This window comes from Phocoena phocoena, chromosome 9, assembly GCF_963924675.1.
Source record: "Phocoena phocoena chromosome 9, mPhoPho1.1, whole genome shotgun sequence".
NCBI classification, from domain to species: domain Eukaryota; kingdom Metazoa; phylum Chordata; class Mammalia; order Artiodactyla; family Phocoenidae; genus Phocoena; species Phocoena phocoena.
Genome location: NC_089227.1, coordinates 18,091,975 through 18,109,289, shown reverse-complemented (window position 1 = coordinate 18,109,289; position 17,315 = coordinate 18,091,975). Strand labels below are relative to the sequence as shown.

Genomic DNA, 17,315 nt, shown 5'->3' with positions numbered 1-17,315 from the left:
ATTATTTTTATGATACTTTCTCCCTCTCCCTTTTTCTCTTCTTTAAAAGGTAGCTAGCAACTTCTCAAGTCAACTATGTGCTAGCTATGTGGGATGCTAAAGATATAGGATACTACTTCATATCTATTCCAGTATAAGGACCCCTTTTAACACCAAAAAATGTCAAAACCACATACACAACAAGAGATGATCCTTTTAGTATCCGTTCCCTGAGAAAATGCAATCCTACAAAGGCACCAATATTTCATTAACTTTTGACTAATTGTGAACCTTATTAATCACAACATCCATTCACATTTTACAATAGCAGATGTGAGCAATGCTTAGTGTGAGTGCAGATTCTCAGCTTCTCAAGCCCCTTATCTCAGGACCTCCTCAACCCTCCATGGACTCAGCCTAGATGGACTGGGAAGCATAGCTCTCAGCACTCTGGGCTCAACTCTTCTGTATTAAGTATTGTCTGATTTTGTTCATGATTCACTGAAGAAGTAGTAATAGAGTTTGAAAAAAATTTGAGGCAGAGTGAAGTGTTTTCTGTTCACTCAGGACCTTTCTGGGAATGATTTAATCAGAGTCTCCCTACAGCACACCCTGCTTTCTCCTCTCTTAGAACTAGTATCTGAAAATGTTTAATAAATGATTACTACCTTTCTTCCAGCTCTTACCATTATTACTATATGCCTCTTCCCCACCTACTCTAACCCCATGAATTTCCACATCCCTGGAGTGTTCTAGCTAGGAAAAGGTAAGAAGAAACAAAAACTTGAAAAACCTAATTTTTGCATCAAATAAATTTTTACAGCTTTTTTTTTTTTACATTAAGTAGCAGCAGATGAAGAACTAAAATTATGCTCGACCCTTGTCTCTACCATGGTTAAGCTGAATATAATCCATCTATCCAACAGCAGCTCAATTAAAAGGAAAATATTCACTGTAGGGTTTATTCCTAAAATCTGCAGAAGGGCACTCTCTTGCAACAGATATGTCTTCCTCTTAACTGGCAATAACATACAAATCAGGCTCATTTGTTTTTTTATTCATTCAATAATGTTCTCTGTCCTTAATTTTAAAAATGGGTAAGCTGACATTTTTCTCTCTCTCCAAAATATAAAACCAAAAACTAAATTACAACTTTTGTCACCCCACTGTTTTTTGTCTTATGAGTCAGCCATTCGGAAAAGAAGTGCTCCACACCTCCCCTGCTAAATGATATTCAATGGACACCCCTCCATTCTGTTAAAGGTTAAAAAAAAAAAAAAAAAAGAATTTATATTTCAAGGTGGTATTGCGATTTGTTAAGATAACATATTTTCGGGGCTTCCCTGGTGGTGCAGTGGTTGGGAGTCCACCTGCCAATGCAGGGGACGCGGGTTCGTGTCCCGGTCCGGGAAGATCCCACATGCCGCGGAGCGGCTGGGCCCGTGAGCCGTGGCCTCTGAGCCTGCGCGTCCGGAGCCTGTGCTCCGCAACGGGAGAGGCCACAACAGTGAGAGGCCCGCGTACCGGGAGAAAAAAAAAAAAAAGATAACATATTTTCTAATTCAGGTCACAGAAAAACTTCAAATCTCCATTACAATATAACTTAAATCATATTTGTATGTATTCTCAATGAATGATCCTTAAGAGTCTACAAAAATAAAGTCTGTTTTGCTTTTCCCATTTTACAATATTGTCTGGAAAAAAAAATAATTCAACCACTACCAGCTGTCACAGGACTAGCAATTCTCATTAAGCGGGTGGAAAATATGAGATGGAAAGACTATTATGAACATCTGTTTATATATCTATCACATTTTGTACTTAAAAACATCGTTCCTCCACTCGGTTGTCTGAGATATCATATCAAACTATCACTCTAGGGGACTTCCCTGGTGGTGCAGCGGTTAAGAATTCGCCTGCCAATGCAGGGGGAGACGGGTTCGAGCCCTGGTCCGGGAAGATCCCACATGCCACGGAGCTGCTGCGCCCGTGCGCCACAACTGTTGAGCCTGCGCTCTAGAGCCTGCGAGCCACAACTACTGAAGCCGGTGCGCCTGGAGCCCGTGCTCTGCAACAAGAGAAGCCACCGCAATGAGAAGACCGCGCACCGCAATGAAGAGTAGCCCCCGCTCACCGCAACTAGAGAAAGCCCGCGCACAGCAATGAAGACCCGACACAGCCGTACATACATACAAACATAAGATCATGCTATACTGCAGACAGTGAACAAAAATCAATCGTGACAAATGATAACTTGGTTTCTCACAAGTAGCTTCTCCCCTCTTTAAAGAAAAACAGGGTCTCTTCATCCTTTTTACCAAAGAATACGTGGGAATACTGACTATGGGTAAATGCCAAATATCATTAAGACTCATGCCATGCTTCAAATAACTATTTAAAATAAAACAAAGACTTAAGAAATTTAGGTGATTAGAGAACAAGGAATTGCAGAATGTGGTGGTAATGCTACATGATACTATAAACTATTAAATTGCTGGGGCAAATATAGTCTTCCTAAGCCATGAATGTTTTTTTTAAAATTCAGATTCTTGTTTTTCAAGTTCTTCCAAATAAAATAAAAAGACAAATGATGACCATGATTGTATAATTTATTTAAAGGAGGGGGAGAAAAGAGTAATTTCTATTTTTAATATTTCTACATTAATAAAACAACTTCTATGTTGGCAAAGTGTTGGCTTAGCCATAAGCTACATTTATACCCATTAAGTCAGCATATCACAATTGCCAAATATATGTGTAAGCACCCCCCAAAAGAGTAACAAACAAAGCAAGCAAGCTCTGGTAAAATGTGTATAGAGTTGTCATAAGCACAGTGGCAGATTTCTAAACTTTAAAATCATGTCTGCATTCATCCTCCCTTTTCATCAAATTTAACCACAGGAGCTTAGGTGAAACAATAATAATAATTTTTAAATAAATATATGTAATCACCAATTATTTTAGAATCTTTCCTTATAAGAGTGTATTTTAACTACAAAAACCTCACCCATTCCTAACTTGTTTCTCAATAATATTCACCCATTCTGTTTAACCTTCAATTTCTCAATAGAGAACACATGCTACTCAAAAAGCCAACGTAATTATTGTTGTAATGCCATGAAGAATGCTCTTCCTAGTAACAAAACTCTAATATTACAGTTGGTACCCGGTACGTTCACTATTTACACCACCATCCTCTCCCCTTCCCATCACCACCATTTTACTGGCAGAATATTCACAAGGCTGAAGGTTGTTTTTCATCTCAGCAAAGAGAATGCTTAAAATTGGATGGCTAGCCACAAACCAGAAGTTAGAAGCTACATAAAAATAAACACAAATGTGTCTAAATTTTTCTATGTTCAACCTCTAAAGAAAGCAGTAACATCCTTCCTTATTCATAATTCCCTAAATTAAAGCCAGGAGCCTTTCACCCAAATATACTAATAAATTGATTTAATGTCATCATTTTGCCATCACATCATGTTCTCCATACACTAGTGTACTATAATTAAATTCATTTTACCATGCTGGGTTCTTCACCGCCTATTTTCTTTCCAGGGTTTTTCCTATATCATTCTTTAACTACCAAAGTATTTCTCCATAATATTTTCCTAAATATTAAATCTATGAACAAAAAGACAACCCTGAAGACTAACCAGGGAAAAGATAAATCAACACACCTTAATACAAAATACCAACATTACGTATAAACTATTAGGCAACCAACAGAAAGGTAAGCATCAGCTGTATGCCCAAGAACCTCAATTTAAAATATTATGTAGTAGAAACAATTTTGGTAAACAGAAGTGAACACACATTTACATATCAGAATAGGCAACTATAGACCCATTTCTGACTTGAGAGAAACATATCTTAATTCTGTTTATTAAGTAAAATAGGTATTTTATGAAAATATCTCCTTAGAGGTATAATCATTCGATTGACAGATAAAATAATTGCTTTAAAAATACTTCTGAGTCATTTTGTCCTTACCTGCAGGCATGAACCATTACTGCATGCAGTGACTGTTCCATTTCCTAGCACAGACTTGAAGAAGCATCATATCTCTCTTTCAGAATGTGACTAATATGTGGGTTTGCAATTCCTAAGCTATTTACAAATGGCACTCCCTTTCCACATAAGAAAATATTTAATACAACCGAAAGCTAAGTATTTTTAACCTAGATCTTACAAACAATATTGGTAATTTTGTGTAGCAACAACCTCAAAATACAGGAAACAAACCTAGTACTAGTATTTCCTTAAAGAATGCAAGATTTCTGTTTATTTTTTAGCTAAGGATATTATTTTTTAAAGCCTTCAACAGCTGTCACACACGAACCACCAGTCTGCTGTGTTATGGTGTGCATGCTGCAGCTGATTAGGCTTCACTATTTTTTTTTTAAATCAATTAGCCTTTGTAAAAGCAGAACAGCTTACCGAAATACACGTCTTCAAAACAGCACAATGACCAGCATGCAATACGATACGTTATATAGCAAACTTGACAAGAAAAAAATACACCCTGATTTGTTTCTTAGCAATGCTACACCATTAATTGTTCATGCAAGAGATGTAGCTGTACCTTTCTGAAGAGGACGACTTCTCAGAGTTAACTGACATCAGCAGCTCAATCTTCTGCTTGATTTCTGGAAAAATCAGAAAATATTCACAACCAAGATTGCCTGCCCTTGCTTTCAAGCCTTATATCAAGAGATTTTTCTTCCCTAATCCCTTTTGTTCAAAATGAGGCCACAAGATTCGCAGTACTTCTGTTAGGACTGGGATTCAATGGTGCTCTAAAGGGAAAAAGCTCCAGAGGCATCAGGCCTTGCTAAACTATGCACATGACTGTTTATGAAAGCAGGAAGTACCATTTCTTTCAAGCAGAGGGGTGTTTTCTTTTTTTAAGGTAGAACTAGCATGGCTCTACAGGAAGATTTTTAAATGCAGCGAATTAAAATACAAACCAAAAATGCTAACAACTAGATTGAACATACCAGATAATTTAAGAAGCCTTGGTAATAAAGTTACAGACTGTAATAAACAGATAGGCAACCCTTGGCTACTTCTATTTCATCAGCCCTGAAAAATATGGCTCAGTGAATCATTTTTATCACTTAAGAATGAAATATTAAACCAGAATCCCAATTTTTAGACTAAAAATATTTTAATCTGCTATAATTTACTGATGGTCTTTAAAGATACATTTATATCTACTCCCTAACTCCTTTAGAAAAACACTTCTGTTTTACACCTTAATTTTCCCCTCCTCCTTCACAGTACAGCACAAGTGAACAGCAACACCCAGTTACAAGCAGATAATATACTTGTCCTTTTAGGAGAGGACTGACAACGCTATCTACAACAGAAATGTAAGTGCCAATTCAATTTAATTAAAAGATCATTGCCGATACTGATTCGGAAAAAAAAGATTATAGACAAAAAGGGAAGGTGAGGTAAAAATAAAAGAGGAAAAAGAGAAGGAAAAAAAACCTAACACATTTCCTTTAAAATATTAACCATTAATATAAAGCACATAATTTTACATGAGTAAAGCTGATGTGGTCCTATTATCTAGACTATTTCACATATAAAGCTGTTTTCCTATTTGTAAATGTGTTTTCCTATTCAAAATCTTAAAAATGCACATACCAAATATAAAACACAATCCCACTAAATCTATAGGCAGTTTCAGGATTTCAAAGTAGACCTCAATAGTTTGGGGTTTTTTTTCAAAGGGTAAAACAAATTTTAAGTTTTAAGAATCTTGATTCTAGAAATCCAAGGAATATGAAATGTAAAGGAAAAAAGGAAAATAATTAGTTGCATAAAATACAATGGGCCTGTACAGAAATATCCTCTCAGCGTTGTTAAAATAAGAGTTTTTCCAAATTTTTTAAGCTAACAACTTCATCCAATGGGCATTATAAAGCTGGCATGAATATCTAATGAGAGCATGGACTCTACCACAGGCTACAGCCAAACTACCAATGGGGAGAGCATATAGCACAGTGGTGAAATTGAGATGATAATAATGAAACTTACCTTGAGGAGTCTTACGTGGATTACAGAGCCTGGCACCTGGTGCCATAGTGAATGCTCAGTAACGCCCCGTTTAAAAAGAGCATGGCATTTAAGAACTCAGGCTCCAGGATCTGCCACCAAGCAGCCTAGGATTTGAAAGCAGGCTTCTCCATCATTTTTAACAGCCATATGACCTTGGGGAAATAAACTATCTCCTCTCCTATAAAATGGGGATAATAATTCTACATGAAGGGCTGTTGTAAGGATTTAATGACATAACCCATGAAAGGCACGTAGTGTTGTACTTGGAACGTAGTAATAAGCCCTCACTGCCTAGCAAAGGATGGGATCCTAAATAAATATTTGTTGAATGACCTAATGAGGTACACTAGGTCTGTTCCATTTTAAAGAGCTTTTCTATAGTTTTAATCCACCTTCTCCTTCTTACTACCAACCTTAACATTCACCTTTTTATCACCGTAGTATTGATATTATTATATGTGGAAATTAAACTTTAACCTGTGTCTCAGCCTTCCTTTCTAGAGGAATTATTCTCGGTTTATCAACTAGCCACTTCAGGAATGAGGTGACACTTGAATTCTTCTTCACCGTGGCAATTTTTCATTCCAAAAAGACAGAAAGTTCACACTTCAGGGTATGTCTATAATATCTATGCACTTAAGCTGAAAGTCCCCAAGATTAAACTGCATAGCTCTAATGAAGTATATGCCCATCTTACATATATTAGAAAGAAAAGTTAAAGCTCTAAACCATTTTCTGGCTGGTGACTTTGGAAGCTACAAACCAAAAAGGTTTCAAATAATTCAAGGAAAGGTTTCCAACATGACTGTCACATTTTTTTTCAAACCTTCAGATCTGTTTATAGCTCCAGAAGGACTGAAAGTTTCAGGAATGTTCACAAATACCACATTAACATTGTATCCACTGAGGGCCATGCATTCCCTCTACACTCCTATCTAATCCTTATCAATACCAGCCAAGGGTCTGATTACTCCCCATGTTCATTCTACCACAATAAACGCCACAGTCCTGGGGGGCTTTGATGTTCATGTCAATATGATTCCAAACACCCTTGGTTAAGGGCCTTGGGCTCCTCAATAGTGTCCTGAACCTCTGATCACCTGAGTCATCTACTACCATGACCACACGTAGGATGCTCTCCTACACAAACTGCAAATACGTCCCCCAAATTAGTTGTTTTTCTATATCTATACTGGATATTTCACAGTATCCAGGGCCCTATACTTTATTTTTCTGCAATTAATCCCACCAGTCTTTTCCTTTACGAATTACGGTTTTCCTGTTAAACTCACATTTCCTTATTTCACAAATAAATAAGCAAGTAGTACCTGTATCTCTAATACTTCATTTTCTACTCAATAACCTGAGTTTGAAGACTCCTGGAACACTTAGGGTCCACAGCTGAACCAATCCCTAAGAACCCTGACAAGGAATAGCAGTGAACAATAACTACTACCAAAACATAGTCCAGTAAAGGAGGTGCTTCAAAGATTCAGACCCTAGAAGAGAAACTGGGCAGTCCTGAATCCACCTAGAATCCTAAGAGCAATAGCAAAATAAGCGTAACACAGGGCTCCCATGGAGAGGATCCACTACCGTGTCCTTTAAGATCACTAAACACCGAGCATGAGCTCACAAAGGACGCTTATTTTTATGACATGGAAATTAAATAAGACATCATAATTGGGCAAACAGTTCTACCTAAACTCGTAGACCTACATCCTTTTAACATCGGTGTTATTCTAACAGATTTACTAAATTTCCTCTCACTTGGCAAATTTGGAGCCATTTCAGGCTACAAGAAACAGGTATGTGCTCAGGTTACTTCAGGTGACAGGATAATACAGCAAGAATACATCTAGAAGTTAAGAGGAGAAAAAAAATGCCTCAGTAGGCCTCAGAACCAGAATCCTGTTCAGAAGACGGGGCAGCTCTTGAAACCCAGTTACAATACCAAGTGCTCTGAGGGACTGTTCTCCACCTTAACCTTTCCCCATCCTGGCGGTCAAAACCTCTGACCCTAATTCCATTTCTCCCTTCGCTACCAACTCGTAACCACTTCTCTTTACTTCACATGTTCACAGATTCTCCTGCCTTGGAATGCATACTTACGGCCTTCTCTCACCTTAAGCGAGTATCTTTAAGGGGCTCCTGTTTAAGCTTGCAAGAAGGCCTGCAGACACTTTTCCTGCTCAGGTGTCAATCCATGATACTACCATCTGGGACCAAGTATTGAGGTCCTGACTCAAAATTCAAGAGACTGACACAAAAGAGACTCTTCATAAAGGGACAGGAGTAAAGCAAGCTCTCTGAGACATCTAGGAAGATCAATGATTAAATGCTCCCAACATCCTGAAGATCAGTCTAGCCTAAAAAGGAGTCCCTGTTATCCCAGCATTCATTATTCAAGTTTTCTTTGTGATGAGAATGCACAGAAAAGCAAAAATTGTGCAAAAAATGACCACTGATAAACTGACCATTCAAACAACTGTCCCTGATATTCACCAGCCTCTACCCCCATCCATCAAATGCCTTCTCTGTTCAGTCTCTCACTGGTGGTCATACAGCCCAACAATTCAAACAAAATGCAAGTCCAGAGCAAAGTGAACACTGAAAATCTGAAACAAAGGATGGAACTTTAGACAAAGATGACGGACAATACTAAAGAAATGTTAGAATCCCAGGCAAACCCACTGACAAATGACAATATAGAAAGGAGTTAAGAAGGTTAGTAATTGTTAAGAGTAATCAGCAAGGACAATAATATGCTAAGTGTCTCAGGAATGATAATTATTTGATTATGAGAGACTACTGGGGGAAAATAATAATACTCTTAAATAGTCTGCAAAAATATCCAACATTACAATTGCATTACTACTTAAAAGATATCCAGTCACATTATTACAGTCACCCCCTGGTATTCATGGGGTGGGGGGGGGCTGATTGGTTCCAGGACTCCCACCCCCACCCCCTACCCACTGCTGATAACAAAATCCACGAATGCTCAAGTCCCTTATATAAATGAGGTAGTACAGGCAGCCCTCAGTATCCATGGATTCAGAACCCACAGGGATCAACTGTATATAAAACTTAATACGAATATGTATGTCAGAAACAATCAGCACTTGATACCACTCTTCCTTCTAAAACTCAGTAAACTCAGTACATATTTTTCAACTACAGCTTGAACTTTTGTTAAATAAAATAAGCTTACTTCTAAAATCTGATTTTATTTTTCAAAATAAAGTCTCAATTTCACCCGCCTTCCTTAAAAGCAGTCTTTTTCTGGTATCAAATTTCCTCCTGCTATAGTTCCAAAACAGTATTACTTTATGTTCCTGAATATAGTACAATGCCAACCAACAACAATATGTATGCTCCAAACTCTACAATGGGGCGGGCTGGGGTGGGCGGGGGGTAATTGGCGGGGGATTGGAGGAGGAGGAGAAGAAGGTTGTCTCAGGCTGGTTAGGTTTCCGGCTTAAAACTTTCAAGGTAGCTAATGCTGCCACTTACAAGAAACTTCACTTCCTAAAGAAAATGTTTTCCTCTGTCAGTTTTAAAATTATTATTCTGAGTGCAACTTATAACCCAAAAGAAATGCTAGTTTAAAAGGAAAGACTTGTTATTGATTTCCAAATCCTAGTAAGGAAAGTGGGTCAATCCCCTAAAATTGGGATTCTCCTTCTCACCCACCCCCCTGGAAGCCACCAAGCAAGAAGGCAGACAAAAGAGACCAATGCTAGGGTTGTGTCTGCACCAGGCCAAGACCCCAGATCATCCATCCTAACACTGTATGCAGCACCATAAAACTTTAAGTTCATCACACAGTACTTGTTACCGATGCTTGGTTATTTTCATGTTGAGGAATTTCAGAAACAAATACAAAACTGCATTAAAGTGTGAAAATATGAATGTTTAAATAAATTCCTATTTCTATTAGCCTCACCATCAATGACTTCTATTAGCAATGAAATGTAATGAAATTAATCCCTGAAAACTGTCTACAGGTTTCTCACCACAGCAGAGTATCATTAATAGTTAATCTAGCCACTAAACAGAACAAAGGCACTCTTAACCCTCGCTCTGTTGGGGAGACAGAAGAAGTAACACAAGTTCTTAGATAACTGAGCTGTTACACTCAGGGTGAGATCCAATGCTCTATTCACCATGAAAACAAGTTTTAAAACATTCTCTATTTTATACTTACAAAATAATTATCACTTGTACATTTTACTAGTATAATATATGAATTTTAGAAATTATATCAGAGAATAGTAATCAGAAAAAGGAAGTATTTTTATAATGCTAACCTAAAGATAGTTTTTCTTACTAGATATTAATATACAACTGAAACTACTCGGTTCTCCAAAATTATGACTTACAATGTCCTAAATTAAGACTGTTTAATTTCATTTACCATTTTGGCACATAAAGAACTCTGGGTTCACCAAAGAAGTCAAGGCCCACTCAACCATCTTAAAAAGAAAATTCACTATCTTAAGAGGTGACAAAATTATTGTGCAAGGTTTATTTATATGTGTAAGAAAACAAGCCATATCAAAATGTGTGCGTATAAGGAGGAATTAGTGTCCCCAACTCCTAACCAACATTAACTTTCAAACTTAGGAACTGAAATTTATGTGATATAGTCCAATTTTTCCACCTTTCTATACTCCTTCAGTAAGAACAGGTACTGAGCTAGGTGTTACCTGAGCAGGGGGAAGAAAAAATATGTCACAAAAATATGTAAGGCAAAATTCCTTCCCTTAGAGAGTTCACAGCCTAATATTTAACATTTAGCTTGAACCAAATAGCTTATTTAAGCCCCTTATATGAATTAACTCATTTAATCCCCACAACAACTGGAGAAGGTACGTACTCAATATTTCCATTTTACATGCATAGAAACTGAAGCTTTGAAAGTTTAAGAAATTTTCTCAAGATTCCAGGGCTAAACAACTCCACTTAGAATAGCATCAAAAATAAAACATTTAGGAATAAATTCAACCAAGGTGAGAGACTTGTACAATGAAAACTACAAAACACTGTTGAAAAAAGTTAAAGACCCAAATAATTGGAAAGACATCCTGTGTTCATGGATTGGAAGATTTACTATTGTTAAGATGGCAATATTCCTCAAATTGATCTACAGAGTCATACAATCCCTATCAAAATTCCAACTGCCTTTTTTTGCAGAAATCAACAAGCTGACCCTAAAATTCATATGGAAATGTCAAGGGACCCTGAATAGGCAAAACAATCCTTAAAAAAGTAGAACAAAGTTGCAAGGCTCACACATAAATTTCAAAACTTACTACAAAGCTACAGTAATCAAAACAGTGGGGAACTGGCATAAAGATAGACATATAGATCAATGCAATGGAATTAGAGTGCAGAAATAAACCCTCACATTACAGTCAACTGATTTTTGACAAGCGTGCCAAGGTCATTCAATGGGGAAAGACAGTCTCTTCAAAAGATGGTGCTCAAAACTGGATGTCCACATGCAAAAGAATAAAGCTGGACTCCTGTCGCACACCATATACAAAATATTAATTCAAACTGGACCAAAGACCTAAATATAAAGGCTGAAAGTATAAAATTTTTTAAAGGAAACATAGGTGTAAACCTTTATTTTCGATTAGGTTAAAGTTTCTTAAATATGACACCAAAAGCACAAAGAACAGAAGAATAAATAGATGCATTGAACGTAAGAATTAAAAACTTTTGTGCTCGCTTCAGCAGCACATATACTAAAATTGGAATGATACAGAGAAGATTAGCATGGCCCCTGCGCAAGGATGACACGCAAATTCGTGACGCATTCTATATTTTTTCACAGCAAAGGAAACCATAAACAAGACGAAAAGACAGCCCTCAGAATGGGAGAAAAGATTTGCAAACGGAGCAACTGACAAAGGATTAATCTCCAAAATATACAAACAGCTCATGCAGCTCAATATCAAAAAACCAAACAACCCAATCCCAAAATGGGCAGAAGACCTAAACAGACATTTCTCCAAAGAAGATATACAGATTGCCAACAAACACATGAAAGGATGCTCAACATCACTAATCATTAGAGAAATGCAAATCAAAACTACAATGAGGGGGCTTCCCTGGTGGCACAGCGGTTGAGAGTCCGCCTGCCGATGCGGGGAACACGGGTTCGTGCCCAGGTCTGGGAAGATCCTACCTGCGGTGCAGCGGCTGGGCCCGTGAGCCATGGCCGCTGAGCCTGCACGTCCCCGGACCCTGTGCTCCGCAACGGGAGAGGCCACAACAGTGAGACACCCGCGTACCGCAAAAAAAAAAAAAAAAAAAAAAAAAAAAAAAAAAGTACAGCAAGGTATCACCTCACGCTGGTCAGAATGGCCATCATCAAAAAATCTACAAACAACAAATGCTGGAGAGGGTGTGGAGAAAAGGGAACCCTCCTGCACTGTTGGTGGGAATGTAAATTGATACAGCTACTATGGAGAACAGTACGGAGGTTCCTTATAAAAACAGAATTACCATATGATCCAGCAATCCCACTACTGGGCATATACCCAGAGAAAACCATAATTCAAAAAGACACGTGCACCCCAGGGTTCATTGCAGTACTATTTACAATAGCCAGGTCATGGAAGCAACCTAAATGCCCATCGACAGATAAATGGATAAAGATGTGGTACATATATACAATGGAATTATTACTCAGCCATAAAAAGGAACGAAATTGGGTCATTTGTTGAGACGTGGATGGATCTAGAGACTGTCATATAGAGTGAAGTAAATCAGAAAGAGAAAAACAAATATAGTATATTAACGCATATATGTGGAAGCTAGAAAAATGGTACAGATGAACCGGTTTGCAGGGCACAAATTGAGACACAGATGTAGAGAACAAACGTATGGACAGCAAGGGGAGAAAGCGGCAGGGGGCGGGGGAATGAACTGGGCAATTGGGATTGAAATGTATACACTAATATGTATAACATGGATAAACTAATAAGAACCTGCTGTATAAAAAATAAAATAAAATTCAAATTTTTTAAAAAAAAATAAATTCTAAAAAAATGCTGGAGAGGGTGTAGAGAAAAGGAACCCTCTTGCACTGTTGGTGGGGATGTAAACTGATACAGCCACTATGGAGAACAGTATGGAGGTTCCTTAAAAAACTAAAAATAGAACTACCATACGACCCAGCAATCCCACTACTGGGCATATACCCTGAGAAAACCATATTTCAAAAAGAGTCATATACCACAATGTTCACTGCAGCTCTACTTACAATAGCCAGGATGTGGAAGCAACCTAAGTGTCCATCGATGGATGAATGGATAAAGAAGATGTGGCACATATATACAATGGAATATTACTCAGCCATAAAAAGAAACGAAATTGGGTTATTTGCAGTGAGGTGGATGGACCTAGAGTCTGTCATACAGAGTGAAGTAAGTCAGAAAGAGAAAAACTAATACCATATGCTAACACATATATATGGAATCTAAAAAAAAAAATGGTTCTGAAGAACCTAGGGGCAGGACAGGAATAAAGACACAGATGTAGAGAATGGACTTGAGGACACAGGGAGGGGGAAGGGTAAGCTGGGACGAAGTGAGAGAGTGGCATGGACATATATACACTACCAAATGTAAAATAGCTAGTGGGAAGCAGCTGCATAGCACAGGGAGATCGGCTCGGTGCTTTGTGACCACCTAGAGGGGTGGGATAGGGAGGGTGGAAGGGAGACGCAAGAGGGAGGAGATAGGAGGATATATGTATGCATACAGCTGATTCACTTTGTTATACAGCAGAAACTAACAAAACATTGTAAAGCAATTATTCTCCAATAAAGATGTTTAAAAAAAAGAAAAACATTTCATAAGACTATAGCTGCCATAGACGGTGATTCCTCCAATGGATCTCGACAAAGTAAACTGTAAACCTCTGGAAAGGACTCACCATTCTAAATGCCATTAAGAACATTCATGATTTTCCAGGGAAGAGGTCAAAATATTAACATTAACAGGAGTTTAGAAGAAATGGACTCCAACCCTTATGAATGACTTTGAGGGGTTCAAGATTTCAATGAAGAATCAACTGCAGGTGTGGTAGAAACAGCAGGAGAACGAGAGTTAGAAGTGGAGCCTGAAGATGTGACTGAATGGCTGCCATCTCATGAGAAGATTTCACGGATAAGGAGTTGCTTTTTATGAATGAGGAGAGAAAGTGGTTCCTTGAGATGGAATCTACTCCTGGTGAAGATGCTGTATAAGATTGTTGAAATGACAACAAAGGATTTAGAATATGGCATAAACTTAGTTGATAAAGGAGCACCAGGATTTGAAAGGATTGACTCCAATTTTGAAAACAGTTCCACTATGGGTAAAATGCATGCTACAGAGAAATCATTCGTGAATGGAAGAGTCAATCATTGTGGCAAACTTCACTGTTGTCTTATTTTAAGAAACTGCCGTAGCCTTCCCAAACTTCAGTAGCCACCACCCTGAACAGTCAGCAGCCATCAACCCTGATGCAGAGTCTTCTACTAGAAAAAAGATTGGGGCTTCCCTGGTGGCGCAGTGGTTAAGAATCCGCCTGCCAATGCAGGGGACACGGGTTCAAGCCCTAGTCCGGGAAGATCCCACATGTCACAGAGCAACTAAGCCCACGTGCCACAACTACTGAGCCTGCACTGTAGAGCCCATGTGCCACAACTACTGAGCCCACATGCCACACCTACTGAAGTCCGCACGCCTAGAGCCCGTGCTCCGCAACAAGAGAAGCCACCGCAATGAGAAGCCTGTGCACCACAGCAGAGAGTAGCCCCCGCTAGAGGCAACTAATGAAAGCCCGCGTGCAGCAACAAAGACCTAATGCAGCCAAAAATAAATAAATAAATAAATTTATTAAAAAGAAAAAAGATTATGACTTGCTGAAGGCTCAGATGATGGTTGGTAGTTTTAGCAATAAAGCATTTTTTAATTAAGGTATACACATTTGTTTAGACATAATGCTGTTGCATACTTAATAGACTACAGTATAGTATAAATATAACTTTTATATGCACTGGGAACCCCCCCCCAAAAAAAAGAATTAAAAACTTTTGTGCATCAAAGAATACTGTCAAGAAAACAAAAGGACAATCCACAGAATGGGAGTAAATATTTGCAAGTCATGTAACTGATAAGGGACTAGCATCCAGAATATATAAACAACTCTTACAACTTGGCAATTAAAAAAAAACAACAACCCAATTTAAAACTGGGCCAAGGATTTAAATAGACATTTTTTGAAAGAAGAAATACAAATGGCCAAATAAGCACATGAAAAGATGCTCACCATTATTTGTCATTAGGGAAATGCAAATAGAAACAACAATGAAATACCACTTTATAGCCACCAGGATGGCTATAATCAAAAGAACAAGCGTTAGCGAGGATACTGAGAATTTGGCACCTTCGTGCATGGCTGGTAAGAATGTAAAATGGTACCTTTGCTTTGGAAAACAATCTGGCAGTCCTTCAGAAAGTTAAACCAAGAGTTACCATATGACCCAACAATTCCACTCCTCGTTATAAACCCAAGAGAAAACATGTTAATACTGTTCACATAAAACCTGTACACAAATGTTGGTAATGGCGTTATTCATAATATCCAAGAAGTGGAAACAACCCATATGTCCATTAATTGATGAATGGATAAACAAAATGTGGTATATCCATACATAAAGAAAATGAAGTACTGATACATGCTACCTCATGGATGAATCTTTAAAACATTACAAAGGGGCTTCCCCGGTGGCACAGTGCTTAAGAATCTGCCTGCCAATGCAGGGGACACGCGTTCGAGCCCCGGTCCGGGAAGATCCCACATGCCGCGGAGCAACTAAGCCCATGTGCCACAACTACTGAGCCTTGCGCTCTAGAGCCCGCGAGCCACAACTACTGAAGCCTGTGCGCCTAGAGCCCGTGCTCCTCAACAAGAAAAACCAACTCAAGGAGAAGCCCGCACACCTCGACAAAGAGTAGCCCCCGCTCACCGCAACTAGAGAAAGCCCACGCGCAGCAATGAAGACCCAATGCAGCAAAAAAAAAAAGTTCTTCCTCACTTCTGGAGATGGGACGTGGAATGAGGAATGGCAGTCAGGGGGATTTTACCATTACCTGCACTTGGATTTTTTATAGGTATTACCTGCATAATTAAAAATAATTTTCTTAAATAATGTTAACTGTTACCAAAGGATATCCATTTAAAATAAATCCCTTTCGGTACTTTCCTGGTGGTCCACTGGGTAAGACCCCGCGCCCCCAATGCAGGGAGCCGGGTTCAATCCCTGGTTGGGGAAATAGATCCTGCATGCATGCCACAACTAAGAGTCTGCATGCCACAACTAAGACCCAGCGCAGCCAATAATTACTTAATTAATTAATATTTTAAAAATAATTTCAGGTGGATTTCAGATCTAAATTTAAAGGCAAAACAGTAAAACTTTAAAATAATACAAAGGAGAACATTTTAAAAATTAAATAAAATAAAATAGACCCCTTTTGTACTTACATGGCTTTCAAATGGAGAGTCTACAAAAAGCCTGCCATCACACCATTATAAATAGTCTCCAAAATGCCGATTTTCACTTTCAAATAAAATTCACAGTTTAATCAAGGTCAAAGCAATGTTCTGTTGGAATTGTGAGAGTGTTATACTGAAGGGGAAAAAACACAACAGCTGAATATTCTGACACTGTTCTATCATAAGAAAGGGAATCTCATGGAGGTTGTACAAAATTGGTCATTTAAAACTAGCTTTAAAAACTAAATTCAGTCTGCTCCTTCTAATTTTATCATGAACAGGCTCTTAAAACAAAATAAAAGTGCTGAAATAAACTGGTAAACTAAAAAAACAACCTATCTAGGGCTTCCCTGGTGGCACAGTGGTTGAGAGTCCGCCTGCTGATGCAGGGGACACGGGTTTGTGCCCCGGTCCGGGAAAATCCCACATGCCGTGGAGCAGCTGGGCCCGTGAGCCATGGCCACTGAGCCTGTGTGTCCAGAGCCTGTGCTCCGCAACGGGAGAGGCCACAACAGTGAGAGGCCCGCCTACCGCAAAAAACAAACAAACAAACAAACAAAAACAGCCTATCTAAAAATATAGGTAATTAATTTAGCAAGCCCCAAATGAGCAAGTCTCAACAAACGGAGAAGGCATGCTTATGAAAGATACACTACTGCTGTAGAAAAACAGAATCCCATACATGACAGTTTAAGATAAAAACA

General features: G+C 38.5%; 1 protein-coding gene and 1 non-coding gene across 5 annotated transcripts in view; one reads left to right on the top strand and one right to left on the bottom strand.

Moving 5' to 3' along the window:
- SRPK2 (SRSF protein kinase 2) overlaps window positions 1–17,315 on the bottom strand; it is a 226,343-nt gene that overhangs the window by 123,912 nt on the left and 85,116 nt on the right. For 2 of the 4 annotated variants that reach the window (XM_065884407.1, XM_065884410.1), the window contains exon 3: window positions 4,565–4,628. The exons of the other annotated variants lie outside the window; for them this stretch is intronic. In XM_065884407.1, the coding sequence (XP_065740479.1) occupies window positions 4,565–4,628 (64 nt within the window). The remainder of the gene's footprint in view (window positions 1–4,564; window positions 4,629–17,315) is intronic. 4 annotated transcript variants of the gene reach the window in all.
- Window positions 11,781–11,887, top strand: LOC136128645 (U6 spliceosomal RNA). Its single transcript, XR_010656232.1, has one exon. It is a non-coding gene; the product is annotated as a U6 spliceosomal RNA (small nuclear RNA).